This window comes from Drosophila gunungcola, unplaced genomic scaffold, assembly GCF_025200985.1.
Source record: "Drosophila gunungcola strain Sukarami unplaced genomic scaffold, Dgunungcola_SK_2 000010F, whole genome shotgun sequence".
NCBI classification, from domain to species: Eukaryota; Metazoa; Arthropoda; class Insecta; order Diptera; family Drosophilidae; genus Drosophila; species Drosophila gunungcola.
Genome location: NW_026453198.1, coordinates 1,351,016 through 1,371,246, shown reverse-complemented (window position 1 = coordinate 1,371,246; position 20,231 = coordinate 1,351,016). Strand labels below are relative to the sequence as shown.

The following is a 20,231-nucleotide window of genomic DNA, read 5'->3' as shown; positions in this document are numbered from 1 at the left end:
CAGCAAAGTTATAATAGGAACAAAGCTCCCATAGGAACGATCGGAAAAAAATACAAAAAAAATTATAACTTTATTATAACTTCCCTAGGACCAGATGGTCTATTCCCAGCACAACTGCAAAAGACCCTCCACATACTACCATGGTTAAAGGCAATCTTCCATATTATTTAAAAGGTGGCTAAAAGTAAAAGTCACCTATAACCCCAAGGCTGCGAAACCGTCAAATACATCTCCGAATTACTTTAAACCGATAAGTCTGTCTTTTTTACTGAAAACTAGAAAGACTAATGGACCCCCACATCAGAACAACAGTAAGCCTAAACCTCTTCTCCAACGCTCAGCACGCCTACCGGAAAGGCAAATCGACCGAATCAGCACTACACACACTAGTATCCCAGAAAAAAAACGGTTTCCACCGCAAAGAATACCCCTTGGCGGCTTTTTTGGACATAGACCTCATGGAAAAAGCCTTGTCAGGGGTGTGGACTAGGGGTTAGCCCAAATAATAAAATACCTGGTACTATTCACCAGAAAGTTCATGGTTCCAGAACTAACCCCACCCATTCTAAAGCGTACTCGCCTTACCTTTAGCGAAAAGGCAAAATACATTGGCTTAGTACAGGACAGGAAACTGTTCTGGACAGGAAACTGTTCTGGACAGAAAACATAGCAGACCGCACACGGAATGAGGCCATAGTTTTGTTCGTACACTGGCTTTATACAGCAATAGTCAGACCAATTATTCTGTATGGGATTGTTGTTCGGTGGAACTCCCTCGAAGAACAATTTAACTAAAGTACAGAAAATCCAAAGGAGCGCATCTCGTAGTCAGCCCAGAGCCAAATTATATGCTTCAGAAAATAGAGTCATTTTCGTCCCACCTGAAGCTTCTAAGAGTTTTCGTGTGGGTTTTCGTTTTATCCTAAGGTGCAGAAAAAAGTATTTCGCCAAGAGAACTGGATTTTTGAGAAAAATGTTGAAACTATTCAATTTCACGAATTTAGGGACGACATAAGTAAAATTCGGAAAAATATTCAGGAAAATAAATTAGATTGGTGCTCCTCAACATTGCTACGAGTTGGGGGTCGGTTTTTAAATGCTCGTATCCCGTACGAAGCCAAATTGCCGTTGTTGTTGTCGGTGTGGTAGTGCAAGCGCTGCTTTCGCTGCAAGCCGCTACTCTTGACGCAAATTATGGGGAACTTGCCAGCAGATAGAATTCGAGCTCTCCGCCCGTTCAATATCTGTGGCGTTGATTTTTGTGGTCCCTTCAGCACAACATAACGTATCCGTGGTAAGCCACCGTACAAGACGTACGTGGCCTTGTTCGTCTGTTGTGCGTCCAAAGCGGTCCACTTAGAATTATTGTCTGACCTAACCACTGATGCGTTCTTGTTGGCATTTCAAAGGTTCGTGAGTCGTCGCGGCATTCCGGAGAAGGTGTGGTGCGACAACGCCACCAGCTTCGTCGGCGCAGATCGGCACATGAGGGAGTTCCGAGCCCGTCTGGAGCAGCAGGGGGGCGGTATCGAAACATTCGTATGAAAAAAAGTATGCGAGTTTGCGTTCATACAGGTGTGAAGTCTGCAAAGCACTTGTTCCTTCGGACGGTAGGCCAAGACTTCTTGACCGACGGTGGCGAGGTGTTTCGTGTCTCAGGCTCGGGTTTTGGCGATGGTCCCGGGAGTACATCTCCAGCCTCCAGCAGCGGTACAAGTGGCATCAAGTGCCCAACATCGTCGTGGGAGCGCTCGTCGTCGTCGCAGAAGACAACCTTCCGCCCCAGCAGTAGAGGATAGGCCGTGTGGTAGCGGTGCACCGTGGCGCCAATAGCAAGGTTCGCGTGGCGTACGTCATGACGCAGGAGGGGGAGTATCGGCGAGCAGTCCACCGACTGGCCTGTTGCCCGTTCTGACCTGAAGGACTGTGATTGCGCGCTTGGCGCTATAATTTGAATTATATTGAAGTAATTTGTTGTTGGGCGAGAGCGGGAGCTAATAAAGCTTTCGTTCGTTCGCTCTTGCGATTTCGCCCCGTCTCTCGCCACCTTAGCATAAGATAGGTTTTAAGAGAAATTGTTCGAATATTAAATTAAGTGATCATTGGAACTCTATCGATACCCCTCCCTTTCGTCTTCGCAATTTTCGCTAAATTTTACATTCGCAATTAAATCCACCGTTCTTACTGCAGTCACACAAGTTTCGCGTTTTGTATATTAATACAAAAGTATTCAGTACCAGTCGACTTAAAAACAATAAATGTTTTTCAACCAAGTTTTTCGACTTTTTCGAATATCAAAATTTTTTTAAGTCCGAGGCAAACAAGATATATACCAAAATTCAAAGAAATTGATTCAGTAAAACTTGCAAACCCCTTAAAAAAAAAAAAATAGTTTCGAAAAAAACGCGTATAAAGATTACAAAAATATTCTAATGGCTCTAAAAACTATAAAAACAAAGTCTAAGGAAAAGCCCAGCGACTTTTACTCAAATCAAGAAAAAAAGCATACTTCGGCAAGCCGAAGTTTATAAAACCTTTTGCAAAATTTAAATATTCTTTAAGCATCTACATTTCGAATTATAAGCGTATAACCTTAAAAACATTGAAGCTATGATGACTTTTACCACAGGTATTCGATCATTTCTATGGCAGCTATATGATACCAGTTTCCGAAAAAATAAAAATAAATCGGCACAAAAGATTATTTATTTTTGTTATTTATTATTAAAATATTCCGATTGTTTTAATGGGGGCTGTTTATTCAAATTTAAACCGTAATTTTAAAATAGTAAACCATTACAGTTCATAAAAAAAAACAAAAACTAAAAATAAAAAACAGCTAAGTTCAAATATTTTTTCCCCTATTGTTCCTATGGGAGCTATTTGTTAGAGTCGTCCGATCCGGCTCGTTGCGACTTATATACCTGCAATAGGATAACAACTTTTTTAAATACTTTCGAAAATGTCTCCTTCACTGTTTTGCAAACTTCTGACTGAAATTATCAGGCATGCTCCAGGTTTCACTCGGAAGTGAATTCGTTAACATTGGCGGATTTCAATTTAATATAATCAAAGTTCCCTTGCTTGCTAAAAAATATCCTAGGGAAATTACTATTTGAGGGGAAATACTGCCCTTAACGAAAGCTAATGATTTGCCTAAGTTTTCCAGAAAAATCTCTGATCAACATTTGGCCCACTGCTGTTCCTTATCTTTGTGGATTATTGGTGCTCACATTTAATATATAAAATCAGTCAAAAAATCATTGGTAGCCAAAAATAACATATTCTACTTATTTTAAAGGCAGTGATGGAAACTGATCAACAAAAGTGTTGAACAACTCGTTTGGAAATCAGCTGTGTTGCCCGAAATAACTCAAAGGTTGTTGCTTTGATTTAAACAATGTTTGTGCAACTTTTGACCAAAAACAAGTTGAGAAGACAACAATTGTTTGACATTAAACGCAATAACCGAAATTTAAGATGCAATGCTAACACTTTAAATTTGCCAGATCGCCAGTAAGTAACCATTATTTTGAAATTACTTTAATAACTGAAAGTTTTGCAGGTTTTTTCAATCTTACCGGATTGACAAAAGATATATTTATTTTCCTTATTGGAAAAATTGGACCCGACTTAGGCCAACCCTTGATTGCCCATGTTACCCAGCTTGCTGCAGTCCTTCGTTTCCTGGCACCCGGGTCGTACATTTTGTGTTTTAAATGTTGTGCGTGAATCAGCTGCTTGGCACCAATGTTGCAAACTTTTTACAAGTAGTGTTGGGAACCAAAGTTGCCAAAGACGATGAAAAAGGTCCCAAAAATGCACAAAAGGTACATTAAATTAATGGGTAAAAGGAACAAAAACACTTTTTAACTAAACTTAGATAATTTTCATTTCTAACCATATAAAAACAAACCGAAAAGCGCTTGCTGAAAATAAGTCCCAAGAAAAATTTTTTTTTTTCGTACCATGACAACTCTTGCTTTGTTTCTTTCAAACTCGTTCGGAATCTAGAACAGGGGCGAATTTGCAGATCTCCAGTAGGTTACAATCGAAGCGATACTGAGGTGCCATCACAAAATAATTTTCAAAAAGTCAAATATATAACTATTAACCAAATTTTTTATGCAACAATGTTCTCAAAACATCAAATAATAAGGTACAATTTTAATTTGCACTTTAAGTTATCGCAATGTATTTTAAAAGAATTAATTTCTGTTATTGCGGATCTAAATTTGTCAGCCAAATGCTGGTCGGAAAGTTTCCGTGCGATTTTTTGGAAGTTAACAGAGAATTAACAGAGGGAACTTAGATTCCGTGCATATCTTTCGGGAGTAAAAATTTAAACAGGTCTTTGAAATTCGAATCCGTGTGAATCTTTCGGAAGTAAAAACTGGACAGGGCTGTATACTATAGAAACCAGGGAAATTTAACGTTTTGACCAGTTGTTTCAGGATATAGATGATGATTTGGCAGGATATAGATGTCCGAGCAGTTTTCAAACTTGATCTGCGTACATATTCAAAAATACACGTAATCTGCGTAAATATAAAAAAATACGATAGAGAAATTTTCAAGTCTATAGCTTTTAAATTTAGATCGCCAACGGTAAAGAAACGTATGGACTTCTGTCCAATTTAATACCCTCTGCAAGTGTATAACTATACATTCTTTCTTACTTTTTTTTTGTAATTCTTTGATGGTTTATGGACGAGTGTATTATTTAGCTTCCTTAGAAACAATCGGGACATTAAACAAAAAAAATCCCTAATGTAATGAAAATTTTAGCGCCTATTCGGCTTCTTTTGATTTTTCTTCTTCAAGCAACAACATTATACGGTGTTGCCTAATATGTAGATAAATAATGGCTTCAAATTACAAATGGACAAATGCCGCCAAATGTTTTCACTATTCCTACAAAAAATACGTATTTCCTGCTTAAGTTAAACAAAAACTAAGAGTTCTCAATATATGTACTTCTGAAAACTAAGCATGAAAATTCGAAACGAACTAGGTGGCATCACTGGAGTTTCCGCTGATTGGTACTTTCGAGTTAATGATAATTTGAGCCTGCGGTTTTGGAAAGATTTTACTCAGACATTTATTTTATTATCTTAACATTGCTAATGTTCAAAATATTAATGAGGGCTGGCTAGAAATTAAGAATCCTTTATGGAAAGGTTGGTTTCATCATGTATAAAAAATCTTTATTATACGCAAATTTATTTATTTCGTTATCACATTTAGCTCAAACTCTAGTCTCGCTACGTGCAATCGAAAATGTACGTTTTGTAACTCACCGATGGATTCATGATTGAAAAATAACTTTTAAAACTGCACCGACAGCTTTAAAGCTACATATGTTGGGTCAACAAGAAAATGAACAAAAGAGAACTCAGTAGTCGAGTTCCCTGACTATTAGACCCGTTACTCAGCTTACAAATTAAAAAAAAAATCCCTCAAAAAACAATCGGGTTATTGCTGGCGCCATCTACCGAACTGCATTGACAACACTACAAGCAAAGAGTGAGCAGCACCCCACGATCCTTGTTTTATGCAGACAAACAATTCGCTGCTCTCCGCTGCCTCCGCTACTCTTCATGCTCGAACTCCGTTTGTAAAATGTGCCGTGACGTGATAGCAAAACAATTAAAATAACTTCTAAAATTATAGTTCATTTGATAAATATGACTGAAACACATTCCCAGAGTCTAACACCTACGGTCAACAATACGAGAAGTCAACAACAACTTAAATTCGTGATGCGAAGATAATACTCTGTATTTGATATGATCAAAAGGACGTAGTCTATTATGAACTAACAAAATCGGTTGAGACGATCACGGGGGACCTCTACCGAGAAAAATGGGCCTGTTTGAAGATAACAATCGAGAATCGCCAAAACCTATTCCTTCCTTTGATCACAAAAGGCAGTGGTTATTTAACCTGCCCTTAATCTGCATCTCAATCATAATATGCAATGAAAAAAAAGGGGTGAAAACAGGAAACAATTAATTCTAAAAACAAAAAAAGAATATTTGATCACGAACAAATAAGATAACTAAAAAACAACCATTACAATCATCCATGTGGTGAGTTCTGGGCCATTTTAAGGCATTAAAAAGTGGGCGAAAAGCTGGCCGTCCGATTCCACGCAAACTAGTCTCTCAGTTTTAAAGCTATCTGCATGAAACTTTCCCAAAAGTTGTTGTTTGTTTTATTTTAGTTCTTCGAAATATAGTTATGGTTAAATATTTTTGAATTGCGGTTTAGATTTCATCAAATTCGGCCGACTATAACGTAAAGTTTCCATAAAAACAATATAAATAAAATTTTTTGTAATTATTTTTTATTTAATTTATTTCGACTTATTAATAATTTGACAGTTCAGAGTTTCGCTTTTTATTTTATTAGAATCGGAAAACGATATCATATAGCGGGAACTATCAAATAATTGAGCTGCAAATTATCATAACTTAAATGATTTTTTAAGCAAATAAATCATAATTTTAATGTTTTCAAGAATATTTAATTTTTGCAATAGATGCAAATTTTTCGAGATCTCTACGTTCATACGGACGGACTGACGGATAGACAAACAGACTGGCAAACAGACGGCTAGATCGACTCAGCTATTGATCCTGATCAACAATATATATACTTTATAGAACCGAAATCGCTTCCTTCTACGTGTTGCATACTTTTCACCGATTACAATATTTACTTTTTCACTCTACGAGTAACAAGAAAGAAAGCAACATCAGCAAGACTCACAGGTTTCAGCTTTTGCTAATCAACATTTATAGTTGACTTTAATAATATTAAAAACGTAGTTCTGAAATATTAAACCATCAGATTTCCGATTGTTGCTATGGGAGCTACATTATATAGTCGTCCGATTCTTCGTAATTTGAATTGGCAGAATCGGTTGCGAAAACCAGTTTTGTGAAACGTCGGTGCACCGCAATAAAGAACGTTGTTATAACTGTGGGACCGCTGATTATAAAACACCAGAGCGGTGTAGGAACAGTCACAAATTCTAAGGGATCATAAAAAAGATGAGCACTTATCAGCTGTAGCAGAAGTAGCAGAAGTTTTTAAGAAAAAGCCGTTCGCACAATATAAGATGAAGAATTACTTATTCTACGAGCAGGTTAGTGTATTGGAATTACTAGCGATTCCAAAGTGTATGGAAAAGAAAATCATACGAAAAGCTCATAATTGTGGACATATGGGGATAGAAAAAACAATGTACAAAGTACACTATACCTTATCAGGACAGAATTTATTTCCAACTGCATCGAGTGTATAACCCAAAACAGAAAGCTCGGAAAACAGGAAGATTATTTGCATTGCATAGATAATTCATATAATTCGACAGGAGTACACTATACCTTATCAGGACAGAATTTATTTCCAACTGCATCGAGTGTATAACCCAAAACAGAAAGCTCGGAAAACAGGAAGATTATTTGCATTGCATAGATAAGGGAGACAAACTGCTAACAACCCTGATTATTTGGGTTCTTTGGATATAACAACAAAGAAGTACAAATATATATTCGCCGCTATAGATGCATTTTCGAAGTATACCTGGTTATATCCCACTAAATCGACTGACGTTCAAGAAGTCATAATTTATCTGAATTCATGTAGAACCATTTTCGGAAATCCACATCGGCTCATCAGTAATGAGGGCGCATTTACTTCGAAGCAATTTAAGGATTTCTGCGCTGATGGCAAGATAGAACACATTGAAAATACTACATGGAACCCGAGAGGAAACGGGCAGATTGAAAGAGTCAATAAGATCATCATTTCTGTTCTTTCCAAAATGTCTGCCGCCAAGCTTTCAAACTTGTATAAATATACTTCTATAGGCATTCCGAGTAACTGAATTCGTAAATGGAAAAAATGTGTCCAACGAGTTTATTGGACCTTACGAAGTCATCAAAATAAAGCGTAACGGTAGATATGATGTTAAAAAATCTGCTGAATTTCCAGACTCGAACAAGACGTCAACCTCTGCTGATTCGATAAAACTGTGGCGTTACTTTGACTCTAACGAAGACGATGATGCTGGAGGATCATCTGGGTCAGATGATGATCAGTATGGCCGAGTTAAGGGTAACATCACTATAACAACCTCGCAAGTTGAAAAACCTATCACTATAACCGCCTCATCGTTTTCCCACCCATGGCAAATTGGCCATATAAAAATACCAGCGCGTTAGCAGCGCGTCGCAGAAGTCTTAACAGAAGTAGAAGTCGTCGCAGAAGCAAAAGTCATCACAGAATTAAAAGTTGTCGGTGGCGCCGTCTGCCGAAACGAACAAGAATATCAAGAATATATATGCTTAATAGGGTCGGATTGGTCTCCTTAACTGCGTTGCGAACTTTTGACTGAGAATATAAAACCGTCTGCAAGGGATGAACAAGTCAAGTCGTCAAGTGTCCCGACTATAAGGCAACCGTTCCTCAGATTATAAATTTCAATATAGGTGGCGAGATGCCGAACTGCATGGCAGTTCACTACCACGAGCAATCAGCACCCCGTACAACCCAGAAAACCATCGGGTTTAAGGAGGGGCTATCTGCAAAGTAATTACAATTTTGCATCTGCCGATAGATATAACCGAATCACACGTGTCACAAAAAATCGATACTCAGTGCATCATTTCTTTTCGATCTATTCACTGTTTTTTTTTTAATTAAGTCAGTATTTATAGCATCATTTTACAAAAAGTTGAGATCCAGTTGATGTTCATACATAACATCAAAAAAATCAAAAATTAAATTTTTAAGGCTCTAATCATTTTTCAACAAAAATGTCAGTCAATCGTGGTCTTGACTAGTAGAGTAAGCACAAATAGCAACGAGAATACTTCATCGATACATTGATTATTTCATTATTTCCCGAAACCAAAAGGATTGATGATATCGATGTTAAAATCGATTTTTTGCACCTCTATCACATTCACATTTAATCATATCTAAACCAGACGTGCTTAATCCCACAAAGACAAATAGAGCGACAGACAGACAGATAGAAAGACGGTCAAACGGACAGACAAAATGACAGACAGACGGACATGGCTTGTTTGACTCGGCTATTGATCCCGATCAAAAACATATGTTGTTTAGAGAGTCGGGAACGCTTCCTTTTACCTGTTACATACTTTTCAACCAAAACAATATAACATTTTTCTTTACTCGTATTGGGTATAATTAACTACTCTATACATTGATAACATTTTGATTTTAATTCGTATATGCTTGTAAATATTGAAGCGGTTTTTTATTTGTTATTCAATTAGTATCGTATTCGGCACGCTGATTTGCAATTGTTAAGTAACAAGGCAGATTTTATTGTCCAGGTTTGTGCCTCTTACGAAACTAATAATTGAAATAAAATAAAGTAATATTTTTTGGTAAAAAAATAATAATCTTCACAAAATCTGATATCATACGTTTTTGGAGTTAAAGGTGCGCCCGTCACGTTAATTTGATTTCGTCAAGAGGTGTTATTGTTTCATATAAGTTTTTTTAGTTTGAAACTACATTTATATTACAGCAAGACTCCAAAACTTAGATACACTAAAAGAGTACCTTAAAAGCACGACCATGAGTCGTCCCTTTTGACGGCTATTAAAAAAAACCTTAGCACACAGTTCTGACAAAATTACCGTTCAGGTATCAATAATAAAATTGTTGGCCTCGATTATTGAAGCAATTAATTTAAAAAGCTGTTTACTGTTAAAAACATTTGCATATTTCTTATTTTTGAGTACACTGAAATACTTTAAAATTCCTAATATCTCAAAATAAATGTGATAGTTAAATAAAAAATTGTATGGTTAAGAGTATTAAATTAAAAAAATTTTTTAATATAATTTTTAAAATTAAATTAACTTTTTTTTAAATAATATATATAGCTGTCGGTACAATTAACGGAACGTTAGATGTTTATACCTTTTAAAAAAGAAATTTACCTGTTTTTTTGTTAAACCCTAAATTTATTAAAAAAAAAATTTAATTAATTTTTAATTTGTATATTAGATGTTGGTATTAATTGGTACGGTAATCAAATTTTGTATAAAAGAACATCAATATCATGACCAGGAGGCGTCCTTATATTACTTGGACATTGAAAAAACCGAAGAACACCATTCTGACCTCTGATCATAACAAAATTCTTTTGTCTATAATACCGTTGTTTGTGTTCCCATTTAACTTAAAAAAGCTCTAATATGGCTTAGCATAGGTTTTGCTCATTCAGTTAAGCATAAAATGCTAAATAAAGATCGGAAATGGATTAAATTTTTTAACGCTAAATACAAGAGCGAATTTTAAGAGAAAAACGAGTTTTAATCAAAAGTTGCGAAATCTCAAAAAAACTGTTTTCAAATATATTTTTCTTGAAAATATTACGTCGTTGCTTTAGTCGTTTGCAAGTTGTGGGCGTGTGAAATCAAGCTATTTTTTTTGCGAGAAAGTGGTAGTATAAAAGTTTTTAAGCACGAGCTGCTAAATACAGTAAAATTGGTATAAGAACCCTAAAACATCGCTTTGATACACACAAAAAAATCATTTCAAAAATGTCGTCTTAATCTTTTTATTAAATACCTTTTGAAGGAAGTATCGGATTGAGATAATCAAGGTTTATTTAAAGCCAACGCTTTTTTTCTATCACATTTTAGAAATCCCGCTAGTTTAGAGGAAAAAAGACCAAGAAAACCTGGGTTTCCGCAACTTTCAAATAACTGAAGCAATGGATAAGTGCTATATATCGTTAAAAAGGAATTTTTAGTAGCTATCTACGATTCCTTGACATCATTTTTATACCCTTGCAGAGGGTATTATATTTTCAGTCAGAAGTTTGCAATGCAGAGACGGAGACATTTCCGACCCTATAATATATATATATTCTTGATCAGCATCTCTAGGAGAGTTGATCTAGCCATGTCCGTCTGTCCGTCCGATTCCACGCAAACTAGTCTCTCAGTTTTAAACCTATCTGCATGAAACTTTCCCAAAAGTTGTCTTTCTATTGCAGGTAGTATATAAGTCGGAACGAGCCGGATCGGACGACTATAGTATATAGTTCCCATACAATCGGAAAACTAATAAAAAAAAAAATTTTGTTATTTTTAAATTTTTTTTTTAGTTCTTCGAGATATAGTAATTGTTAAATATTTCAGAATTACGGTTTAAATTTCATCAAAATCGGACGACTATTTTTTTTTTATTATTTTTCGATTGTTCCAATGGGAGCTATATGCTATAGACTTCCGATCCGGCTCGGTTCGACTCATATACTACCTGCAATAGAAACACAACTTTTTGGAAAGTTTTATGCAGATAGCTTTAAAAATGAGAGACTAGTTTTCGTAGAAACAGACGGACGGACAGACGGACATGGCTAGATCGACTCTCCTAGTGTCGGAGATGTCTCCTTCTGACTGAAATTATAATACCCTCTGCAAGGGTATAAAAATATAAATCAAAGAAAAATTTTTTAAAAAATTTTTTTTTAGTTCTTAGACATATAGTAATGGTTATATATTTCAAAATTACGGTTCCCATAGAAACAATAAAAAAATAAAAAAAAAATTTAATAAAATTTTACTTTACCTTTTGTAATTTTTTTGAGAAATTTTTTTTGACTTATTAAAAATTTGAGAACTGCGCTTTTTATTTTATTAAAATTGAAAAACGATATCATATAGCTGCGATAGGAACTATCAAAGATTTGAGCTGCAAATCATAATAGCTTCAATGTATTTAAACATATACGCAAGTCAATCATAATTTTAATGTTTTCAAGAATATTTAATTTTTGCAATAGCTGCAAGGGTATATAAACTTCGGCTTGACGAAGTTTGCTTCCTTTCTTGTTTTACAATATTTTTATTGCTCCCACTTGTGCTTTATGTTAAAGTCGTCCGATTTTAATGAAATTTAAACCGTAATTCTAAAATATTTAACCATTACTATATGTCGAAGAACTAAAAAAAATTTAAAAACTACAGACATATATTTTTCTTGTTTTTATTTTATACGAATATTGAACTTGAAATCTTTTAAAAATTAATCGGAAAATAGATATAGCTTCATTGTTTGTAAGCATATTCATATACATTTTGTAGAATATGTTTTATTATAACCTTGCAGAGGGTATTATAATTTCAGTCCCCATAAAGTATAGGAAATCCAACATAGCCTCGTTGTGTTTAAAATACATTTTCAGTTTTATAAATATTAAAAAAAACACACATTCGAAAAAACGTTAAATTAAATTGTGGTTTTTAAGTTAAATGTATTAGATTTGATTAACTAAATCTATTTTAAAAAATGTACTGCTTAGATTTTCATTGTCATTTGTTAATGTAAATGTATATTACCTGTCATGACTTGCATAAATTCTGCAAAAAAACAAAAATTATTTTGGTTCTAATTTTTTAACTTTTTTACTATTTACCGTCAAAGTCAACTGTACCCGAGCCATCCGCATCAATTTCTTCTATTATCATGTCTAAGTCTTGGTTAGACAATTTATCATCTAATTCGTGAAGAATGCCTCTCAGTGTTGCAACGGTTAGATATCCTTTTCCTTCTTTGTCGTATACACGAAAAGCTTCTTTTAACTCATTTTGCAATGCTCCTACATCTTCCTCAACTTCAATAAAACGAGCGGCCAGTTTGCAGAATTGGCTAAAATCCAATTTACCTGTTGCCCCCTTATCTACTTCTTTAATAAGTGCTTTAACCGCTGGCGGCTCTAATTTTTGACCTAAAATTTCAAGAATGCTAGAAACATCTGCATGCTCGATCCATCCTGAACCATCGTGGTCGAAGGCTTTAAAAGCATTCCGAAGAACTAAAAAGTTTTTCAGTGTAAGGTAATAAGTAAGTAATGAATGCCGAATTTTAACCTACTTCTCAATTGTTCCTTGTCATATTCTCCATCACCCTGCAAATATGAATTTTAAAATTTTATTATGTTCATGAATTCGCAAAGCCAATAATTTTAAACTTTATTTATTTTGTTAAAAACGTGATAAGCCATTTTAAAAGTATTTGACTTTGGTTAAATCCAATACACAAGTTTCATTGAATTATGCAACTCTAAAGTGAAAAGCATAAGAGATTTTGAATAACAAGTCTAGAATAACGTTACTTACCATTTTGAGAAGTTTTTTTTAAGTTCAACTTTCTGTATACCGTTGGGACAAATATGAAAAATCTTGAAAAAATACGTAACAAACATTAATATACTTTATATTCGATTTTCTATAGCAATTTAAATAAGATGTATAACGTTTAAGTACCACCAAGAGTCTAAAAAATTAAATTTGTGTTGTATGTGCGGTTCATCGGCAATCGAAAATGTCAAGACTTTACCGAACACTAACAATAAAAATGTAAGCGGCTACAACTGCATAAAAACGACTAAATTTCCGTCCCAATCGATGATGAGAAAACAAGAGCAATAAACGCAGGGTGAATGAAGGTGGTCTTTAATTAACATGTCCCGCTAGTCAACAATATAACAATAAAAATTGTCCATAGCTAGAAAAATTGATATGGCATTGTCTGTTTGCGAGCTCATCCTAGACCCTTGAAACTTTCAAAACCGTATGTTTCATTGTTCAAATTTTTAAATTTCTTTTTTTTTTCTGTTTGAGTATAAATTTTTGGTTTTGTCCTATTTGATATTTTTAAGGTATTTAGAACCTATTGGTTGCCATTTTCTGTCATACTGACCATACGGACAGTGTAAAAAATAAATTTTTGACACCTTAAAAATCTTATTGTACCCGTTACTCGTCGAGTAAATGTATTGTATTCGTTGAAAAGTATGAAGCAAGCGTTTCCGACCATGCAGAAGCGTGCGTTTCCGACCATATACAGTATATATATTATTGATAAGGATCAATAGCCGGTTCGATCTGTCTGTCCGTCTGTCTTTCCGTCTGTCTGTCCGTCTGTCTGTCCGTTTGAATGAACGTCGAGATCTCGTAAACTATAAAAGCTTGAGATTTTAGATTTGGCATGCAGATTAGTTAGAAGTTCCTAGGCAGCGCAGTTTTATTTCAAAACGGAGCCACGCCTACTCCAGCGCCCCCAAATCGTGAAAGTATTTACTGTTACTCTGAGACATGTCAAGCCGTAGTGATTGGACTTGGTATGTGTGTTTCGGTCGTTTCTATCGGAAAAAAATACAATTTTTGAAAAAGTTATTGCAATTGTTTTGCTATGACGTCACTGCATATCTAAACAACGGAGTTCGAGAATTAAGAGCAGCAGGAAACTTATTAATGTGTGTGTGGTTTTGTACTATTCGTCTTTGCCGTCCTCTGCATAAGATAAGGGGGTGGGGTGCTGCTCGCTTATTGCTTGTAGTGTTGTCAATGCAGATGGCGCCAGCAATAATCCGATTGTTTTCTGAGGGAATATTTTTAAAACATTTACATTTTGAATTATATGAGTACCCATTAAAACCCATTGAAGCTATGATTTTCATATATGATATCGATTTCCAACTTAAAAATAAATCAAAAGGGAAATTTTAAATTTGTAAACCATTTATTTGTCCATACGAAAAATTTAAAATTAATTACAATATAAAATTTTTTTTTTATATTCCGATTGTTTCCATGGAAGCTTAATGATATAGTCGTCCAGTTGTTGATAACATTGAAGCTATAATGAGTTTAGCTAAACTTTTCGATCGTCCTATGGCACCTATATGATATCGTTCTCCGATTTGAATAAAAAGCTTAATTCTAAATTATTAAACAATAACTATATTCAAGAGAAACTAAAACAAACAAGAAAGGAAGCAGACTTCGGCAAGCCGAAGTTCATATACCCTTGCAGCTATTGCTAAAATTAAATGTTCTTGATAACATTAAAATTATGATTTACTTGCGTGTATTGAAGCTATTTGAAGCTTATTCGATAGTTCCTATGACACCTATAGGATATCGTTTTCCGATTTTAATAAAATTAAGGCGTAATTCTGAACTGTCAAATTATTAAATAATCATAAAGAATTTGTAAAAAAAAATTACAACATTAAAAAGTTCAATTTAAAAAAAAAAATTTGTTGTATTTTTTTTTGTTTCTATGGGAACTTTAAGTTATAGTCGTCCGATTTTGATGAAGTTTAAACCGTAATTCTGAAAAATTTAACCATTACTATATCTCGAAGAACTAAAAAAAAATTAAAAAGGACCAAAGTTATAATTTTTTTATTTATTTTTCCGATTGTTCCTATGGGAGCTATATGCTATAGTCGTCCGATTCGGCTCGATCCGACTTATATTCTTCCTGCAATAGAAAGACTACTTTTGGGAAAGTTTCATGCAGATAGCTTAAAAACTGAGGAGCTAGTTTGTGTAGAAACGGACGGACAGACAGACAGACGGACGGACAGGCGGACAGACGGACATGGCTAGATCGACTCTCTTCGTAATGCTGATCAAGAATAAATATACTTTATAGGGTCGGATGCAAGAGTATAAAAATTAAAAAAAAAAAATTTTTTTTTTTCATTTTTTTTTTTAATATTTTGAATGTTCCCATGGGAGCTTTATTTAATAGTCGTCTGATTTTAATCAAAGTCAACCTATAACTCAGGAACAATTAACAATTACTTTATCTCGAAGAATTATGAAGAAAAATAAAAAAACAGTTTGCCAAAATTTGTTTGCTTATTGCCGGTAGTATACGTCGAGGCGAGCCAGATCGGACGACGACATCACAAAGCTGCCAAAAGAACAATCGGGAAAAAATGAAAAAAAAACTTATAACTTAGCTGTTTTTCAATTTTTTTGTACATGTTTTCAATATTTAGTGATAGTTTATCATTTTGGAATTACGGTTTATATTTGATCTAAATCGGATCATATTTAAAACAACTAGAAAATTAAAAAAAAAATAAACAAAACAATTGCATTTTCTCTAATTTCTCTGTCCTTCTGTCCGTATGAATGAACGTCGAGATCTCGGAAACTATAACAGCTAGAGATTTGGGATTCGAATTGCAGATACTCGTATTTTCTACGCAGCTCAAGTTTATTTAAAAACGAAATGAAACGAAATGAACGTGCAAAAAAAAACACGGCTTGAGTTTCTGATCATTTTTAATTTTTTTTTCCAAACACCGTAATTAAAGTTTACTAGATCATTTGGTGCGGAATTCAATTCCGCAAATTGGCAATGACATTCTCTGTTGTCTATGGTTGCAGTTAGAGGATTTTAAATTTACCACAAGTTTACATTAATCGAGGTGAAAAACTCGAGGTCGTAGTTGGTTATAAATTTCTATATCACAAAGTATTTCGATAGCTTTTATACCACTAACACTCACTGGGTAGGGAACTCAGACCTCGTTTGCAGGTCACTTTAAACTCATCAGCTATCGTTGGATATAGCAGCTAAACGTCGAAACCTTCTCTCAAAAGCTTTGCAATTATGGAGTTGCCAAACACTTCTAGTTCTTGAGCTTAGTGCATTGTCTTTTTGAAAGTGTTCTGCTTTCCGATAGACTCGAATGTAAGAACGAAAATTTTACGTTGCTGATTTGAAAATGTACGCAATATATATGCATTTGCAACTTGCTACAAGTTTTTGGGCGTGTAATTTTTTTTTTGATATTGTATTTGATTTATTGACCTTGAATTTGAATACATAAATCGAAGTGAAAAATTTAAGGTCGTAGTTAGTTATAAATTCCTATAACACAAAGTTTTTGATAACTTGTCTATATAGAAAAGTGTTTTTTTTCCATTTAGGGACGGACATTTCAAAAGCTGACGAAAAAAATCTCCGCTGTCTGGCTGATCCATGCTATTAAAAATTATTCACCGTAAATCCGTAATGTAAACAATTGTTCCCATCCCTAAAAAATGTGTATAATTTATAAAAGGTACCTTAAAAATGATTTTATTATTTTGATCATTTATAACTGATTCGTTATATTTATAAGGCATTCAAAAGCAGAGTTGGAATTACATGCATTTTTTGGGTTTTCCGTATCTCGAATGAAGTGTACAATTTCTTTAATTTTATTCTTGCGATTCGTAACATATTTGACTAGTGCGGAAGGCTCAATAATAACTTATAACTTATTTATATTTTTATACCCTTGCATAGGGTATTATAATTTCAGTCAGAAGTTTTCAACGCGGTGAAGAAGACATCTCCGACCCTATAGAGTATATATATTCCTGATCAGCATCACTAGGTGAGTCGATCTAGTCATGTCCGTCTGTATTAAACTTTCCCAAAAGTTGTCTTTTTATTGCAGGTAGCATAAAAGTCGGAACGAGCCGGATCGGTCGACTAAATTATAAAGCGCCCATAGAAACAACTAGAAAATAAATGAAAAAAATGTAACTTTGCAGTTTTTATACCCTTGCAGAGGGTATTATAATTTCAGTCAGAAGTTTGCAACGCAGTGAAGGAGACATCTCCGACCCTATAATGTATATATACTCGTGATCAGCATCACTAGGAGAGTCGATCTAGCCATGTCCGTCTGTCCGTCCGTCCGTCCGTTTCTACGCAAACTAGTCCCTCAGTTTTAAAGCTATCTGCATGAAACTTTCCCAAAAGTTGTCTTTCTTTTGCATAAGTATATAAGTCGGAACGAGCCAGATTGGACGACTATAGCATATAGCTCCCATAGGAATAGTCGGAAAATCGGATGAAAATATCATATCACCCATGGCAACAATAAAAATATAAAAAATTCGTTTTTAGATGTAATTTTTCTATTTTGTTTTTTTTTATACCCTCGTAGAAGGTATTATAATTTTAGTCAGAAGTTTGCAACGCAGTGAAGGAGACATGTCCGACCCATTAATGTATATATATTCTTGATCAGCATCACTAGGAGAGTCGATCTAGTCATGTCCGTCTGTCCGACTGTCCGACTGTCCGTCTGTGTTAAACTTTCCCAAAAGTTGTCTTCCTTCTGCAGGTAGCATAAAAGTCGGAACGAGCCGGATCGGTCGACTAAGTCATATAGCGCCCATAGAAAAAATTAGAAATGAAAAAAATTCTAACTTTGCAGTTTTTTATATTTTTTTTAATTCTTCGACAAATAGTTATAATTTATTTTTTGAAAATTACGATTTTAATTTTAATAAATCGGAGACTATAAAATAAAGCTCTCATGCGAACAACCAAACAATAATAAAAAAATGTAACTTTTCTATTTGTATACCCTTGCAGAGGGTATTATAATTTCAGTCAGAAGTTTGCAACGCAGTGAAGGAGACATGTCCGACCCATTAAAGTATATAAGTTAACTGTGGCCAGCAAAACCAAAGTTGTTGACCACAGTTTACGTAAACATCGCGCCGGCCAAACTGCTGACACAGCGTCTGGCCGGATGCTCGTGCATAGCCGGCAAGCACTGCCCATTGGAGTGGCCGCTATGAAGTTCAATTATGTTAGCTTTAAGTTTCAGTTTTTGATTTGAATCCAATAAAGAGCACATCGCTCGTAAAACGAACTCCGGCAACCGCCGTTAAACAATTTATTATTTGAACACTGACTGAGTTTCTAGGCCAGTAGTGAACGGAGGGCAGTTACCCTTCCAGCGTAATCGTCATAACTCTTCAGTGGACGAAAGCTGACCGCCGGCCAACCGGCCACCTACCTACAGGAGATACAAGGAATCACCATCCCCGTATCAACGTGAACCGGACGACCGTCCACCTACCTACAAGGGCTACGCAGAACCACCATCCTCATACCAACGTAAATCGACCAAACCGGCGATCAACAACGGGACTGCAGCGAGGTACTAACTGCAGTAAACCTATAAATAACTTACTTATATATTCTTGATCAGCATCACTAGGAGAGTCGATCTAGTCATGTCCGTCTGTCCGACTGTCCGTCAAACCACCAGAATGGAAAGGAACTCTGTGCGCTTTAATATTCGAATCTCAGGAACAGACGACCAAAAATCATACTGGCTAAATAACGTTCACACTGTCAAAAATTTGGGCCTACCAAGACAAACTGTCAACGTAAGCGAGTTTACCGCCAAAAAGCCTCACCTAAACGGAATACCCTTAAAGTCTTATTCAAGTGCTGAACCAATGCTTCTGATTGGAACAAATAATTGGAAGCTTGCTGTTCCTCGAAAATTACGAGAAGAAAAGTGGAACGATCCCATTGCGTCGAAGTGTATACTCGGTTGGGGACTACAAGGCTCCGGCAACGCCAATACCGCATTCTCTACTGTTAATGTAATTGGGAAGAAATCGATAAAACCGTTAAAGAGAGCTACAATGTTGACTCTGTTACTCCAAGGACTCTTCGTTCCATCGATGACGAAAAGGCCCTGCAAATATTGGATAGTACTTGCACAAAAGTTGATGGCCACTATCATGTTGGTCTCCTATGGCGTTACACCAACCCCATTTTACCAAAAAGCTGTAATAGCGCGATGAAAAGATTGGACTTTCTGAAATCAAAAATATCCCGTGAACCTAATTTGTATGACAAGATTGAGCTACAGATCAACAATTTACTCGAGAAGGGCTACGCAGTCGAGATGTCTAGCGCCGAAATGACTGTACAGCATGAGCGCGTTTGGTACCTTCCGATATTTCTTACTCACAACCCAAATAAACCAGAAAAGGTTAGGCTTGTGTGGGATGCAGCAGCTAAATCTCACGGAAAGTCACTGAACGATTTCATGATCACGGGTCCTGACCTTTTGCATCCCCTCACTGAAGTTTTAATGGCGTTCCGGGTTGGAAAAATAGCAGTTTGCGGTGACATTGCGGAAATGTTCCACCAAATTCATATCCAGGAAGCAGATTCAAACGCTCAGCGATTTATATGGTTTAACAAAGAAACCCGAGCTCCAAGGATATTTGTTATGAAAGCAATGACTTTTGGCATATCCTGCGCTCCATGCCATGCTCATTACGTGCAAGATAAAAACGCGAAGGAGTATAAGCTGAAGAGTCGCCGAGCCTTTGAAGCTTTTACTGAAGCACACTATGTCGACGACTACATAGACAGTCTGGCCGACGAAACAGAAGCAATCAAGGTATCCTCAGAGGGACATGCACGCTGCAGGAGGCTTCAATATACGGAATTGCGCATCTGACTCCCCCGAAGTTCTGAAGCATTTACTGGGCGACTCGATTACCCTACAACCGGTAAAGGAGCTCGGAGATGCAGAGAAAGTCCTT

General features: G+C 35.5%; 1 protein-coding gene and 1 long non-coding RNA gene across 5 annotated transcripts in view; one reads left to right on the top strand and one right to left on the bottom strand.

Moving 5' to 3' along the window:
- The window catches only part of LOC128263677 (troponin C), a 73,495-nt gene extending 60,036 nt beyond the window's left edge, over nt 1-13,459 (bottom strand). The window contains exons 1-6 of one of the 2 annotated variants that reach the window (XM_052998764.1): nt 13,332-13,459; nt 13,185-13,246; nt 12,940-12,973; nt 12,482-12,880; nt 12,405-12,425; nt 2,739-2,924 (exon numbers count right to left, since the gene is read on the bottom strand). In XM_052998764.1, coding sequence (XP_052854724.1) covers nt 2,917-2,924; nt 12,405-12,425; nt 12,482-12,880; nt 12,940-12,973; nt 13,185-13,187 — 465 coding nt within the window. In that variant the 5' untranslated portion in view covers nt 13,188-13,246; nt 13,332-13,459 and the 3' untranslated portion in view covers nt 2,739-2,916. Of the gene's footprint in view, nt 1-2,738; nt 2,925-12,404; nt 12,426-12,481; nt 12,881-12,939; nt 12,974-13,184; nt 13,247-13,331 lie in introns of those variants that run through there. The other variant, XM_052998765.1, reaches the window with a different exon arrangement.
- LOC128263681 (uncharacterized) overlaps nt 1-18,477 on the top strand; it is a 59,587-nt gene extending 41,110 nt beyond the window's left edge. The window contains exons 2-5 of one of the 3 annotated variants that reach the window (XR_008268477.1): nt 3,302-3,516; nt 3,566-3,830; nt 17,164-17,254; nt 17,318-18,477. This is a non-coding gene — a long non-coding RNA (uncharacterized LOC128263681). Of the gene's footprint in view, nt 1-3,301; nt 3,831-14,073; nt 14,189-17,163; nt 17,255-17,317 lie in introns of those variants that run through there. The other 2 variants (XR_008268476.1, XR_008268478.1) reach the window with 2 other exon arrangements.
- The last annotated feature ends 1,754 nt before the right edge of the window (nt 18,478-20,231 follow it).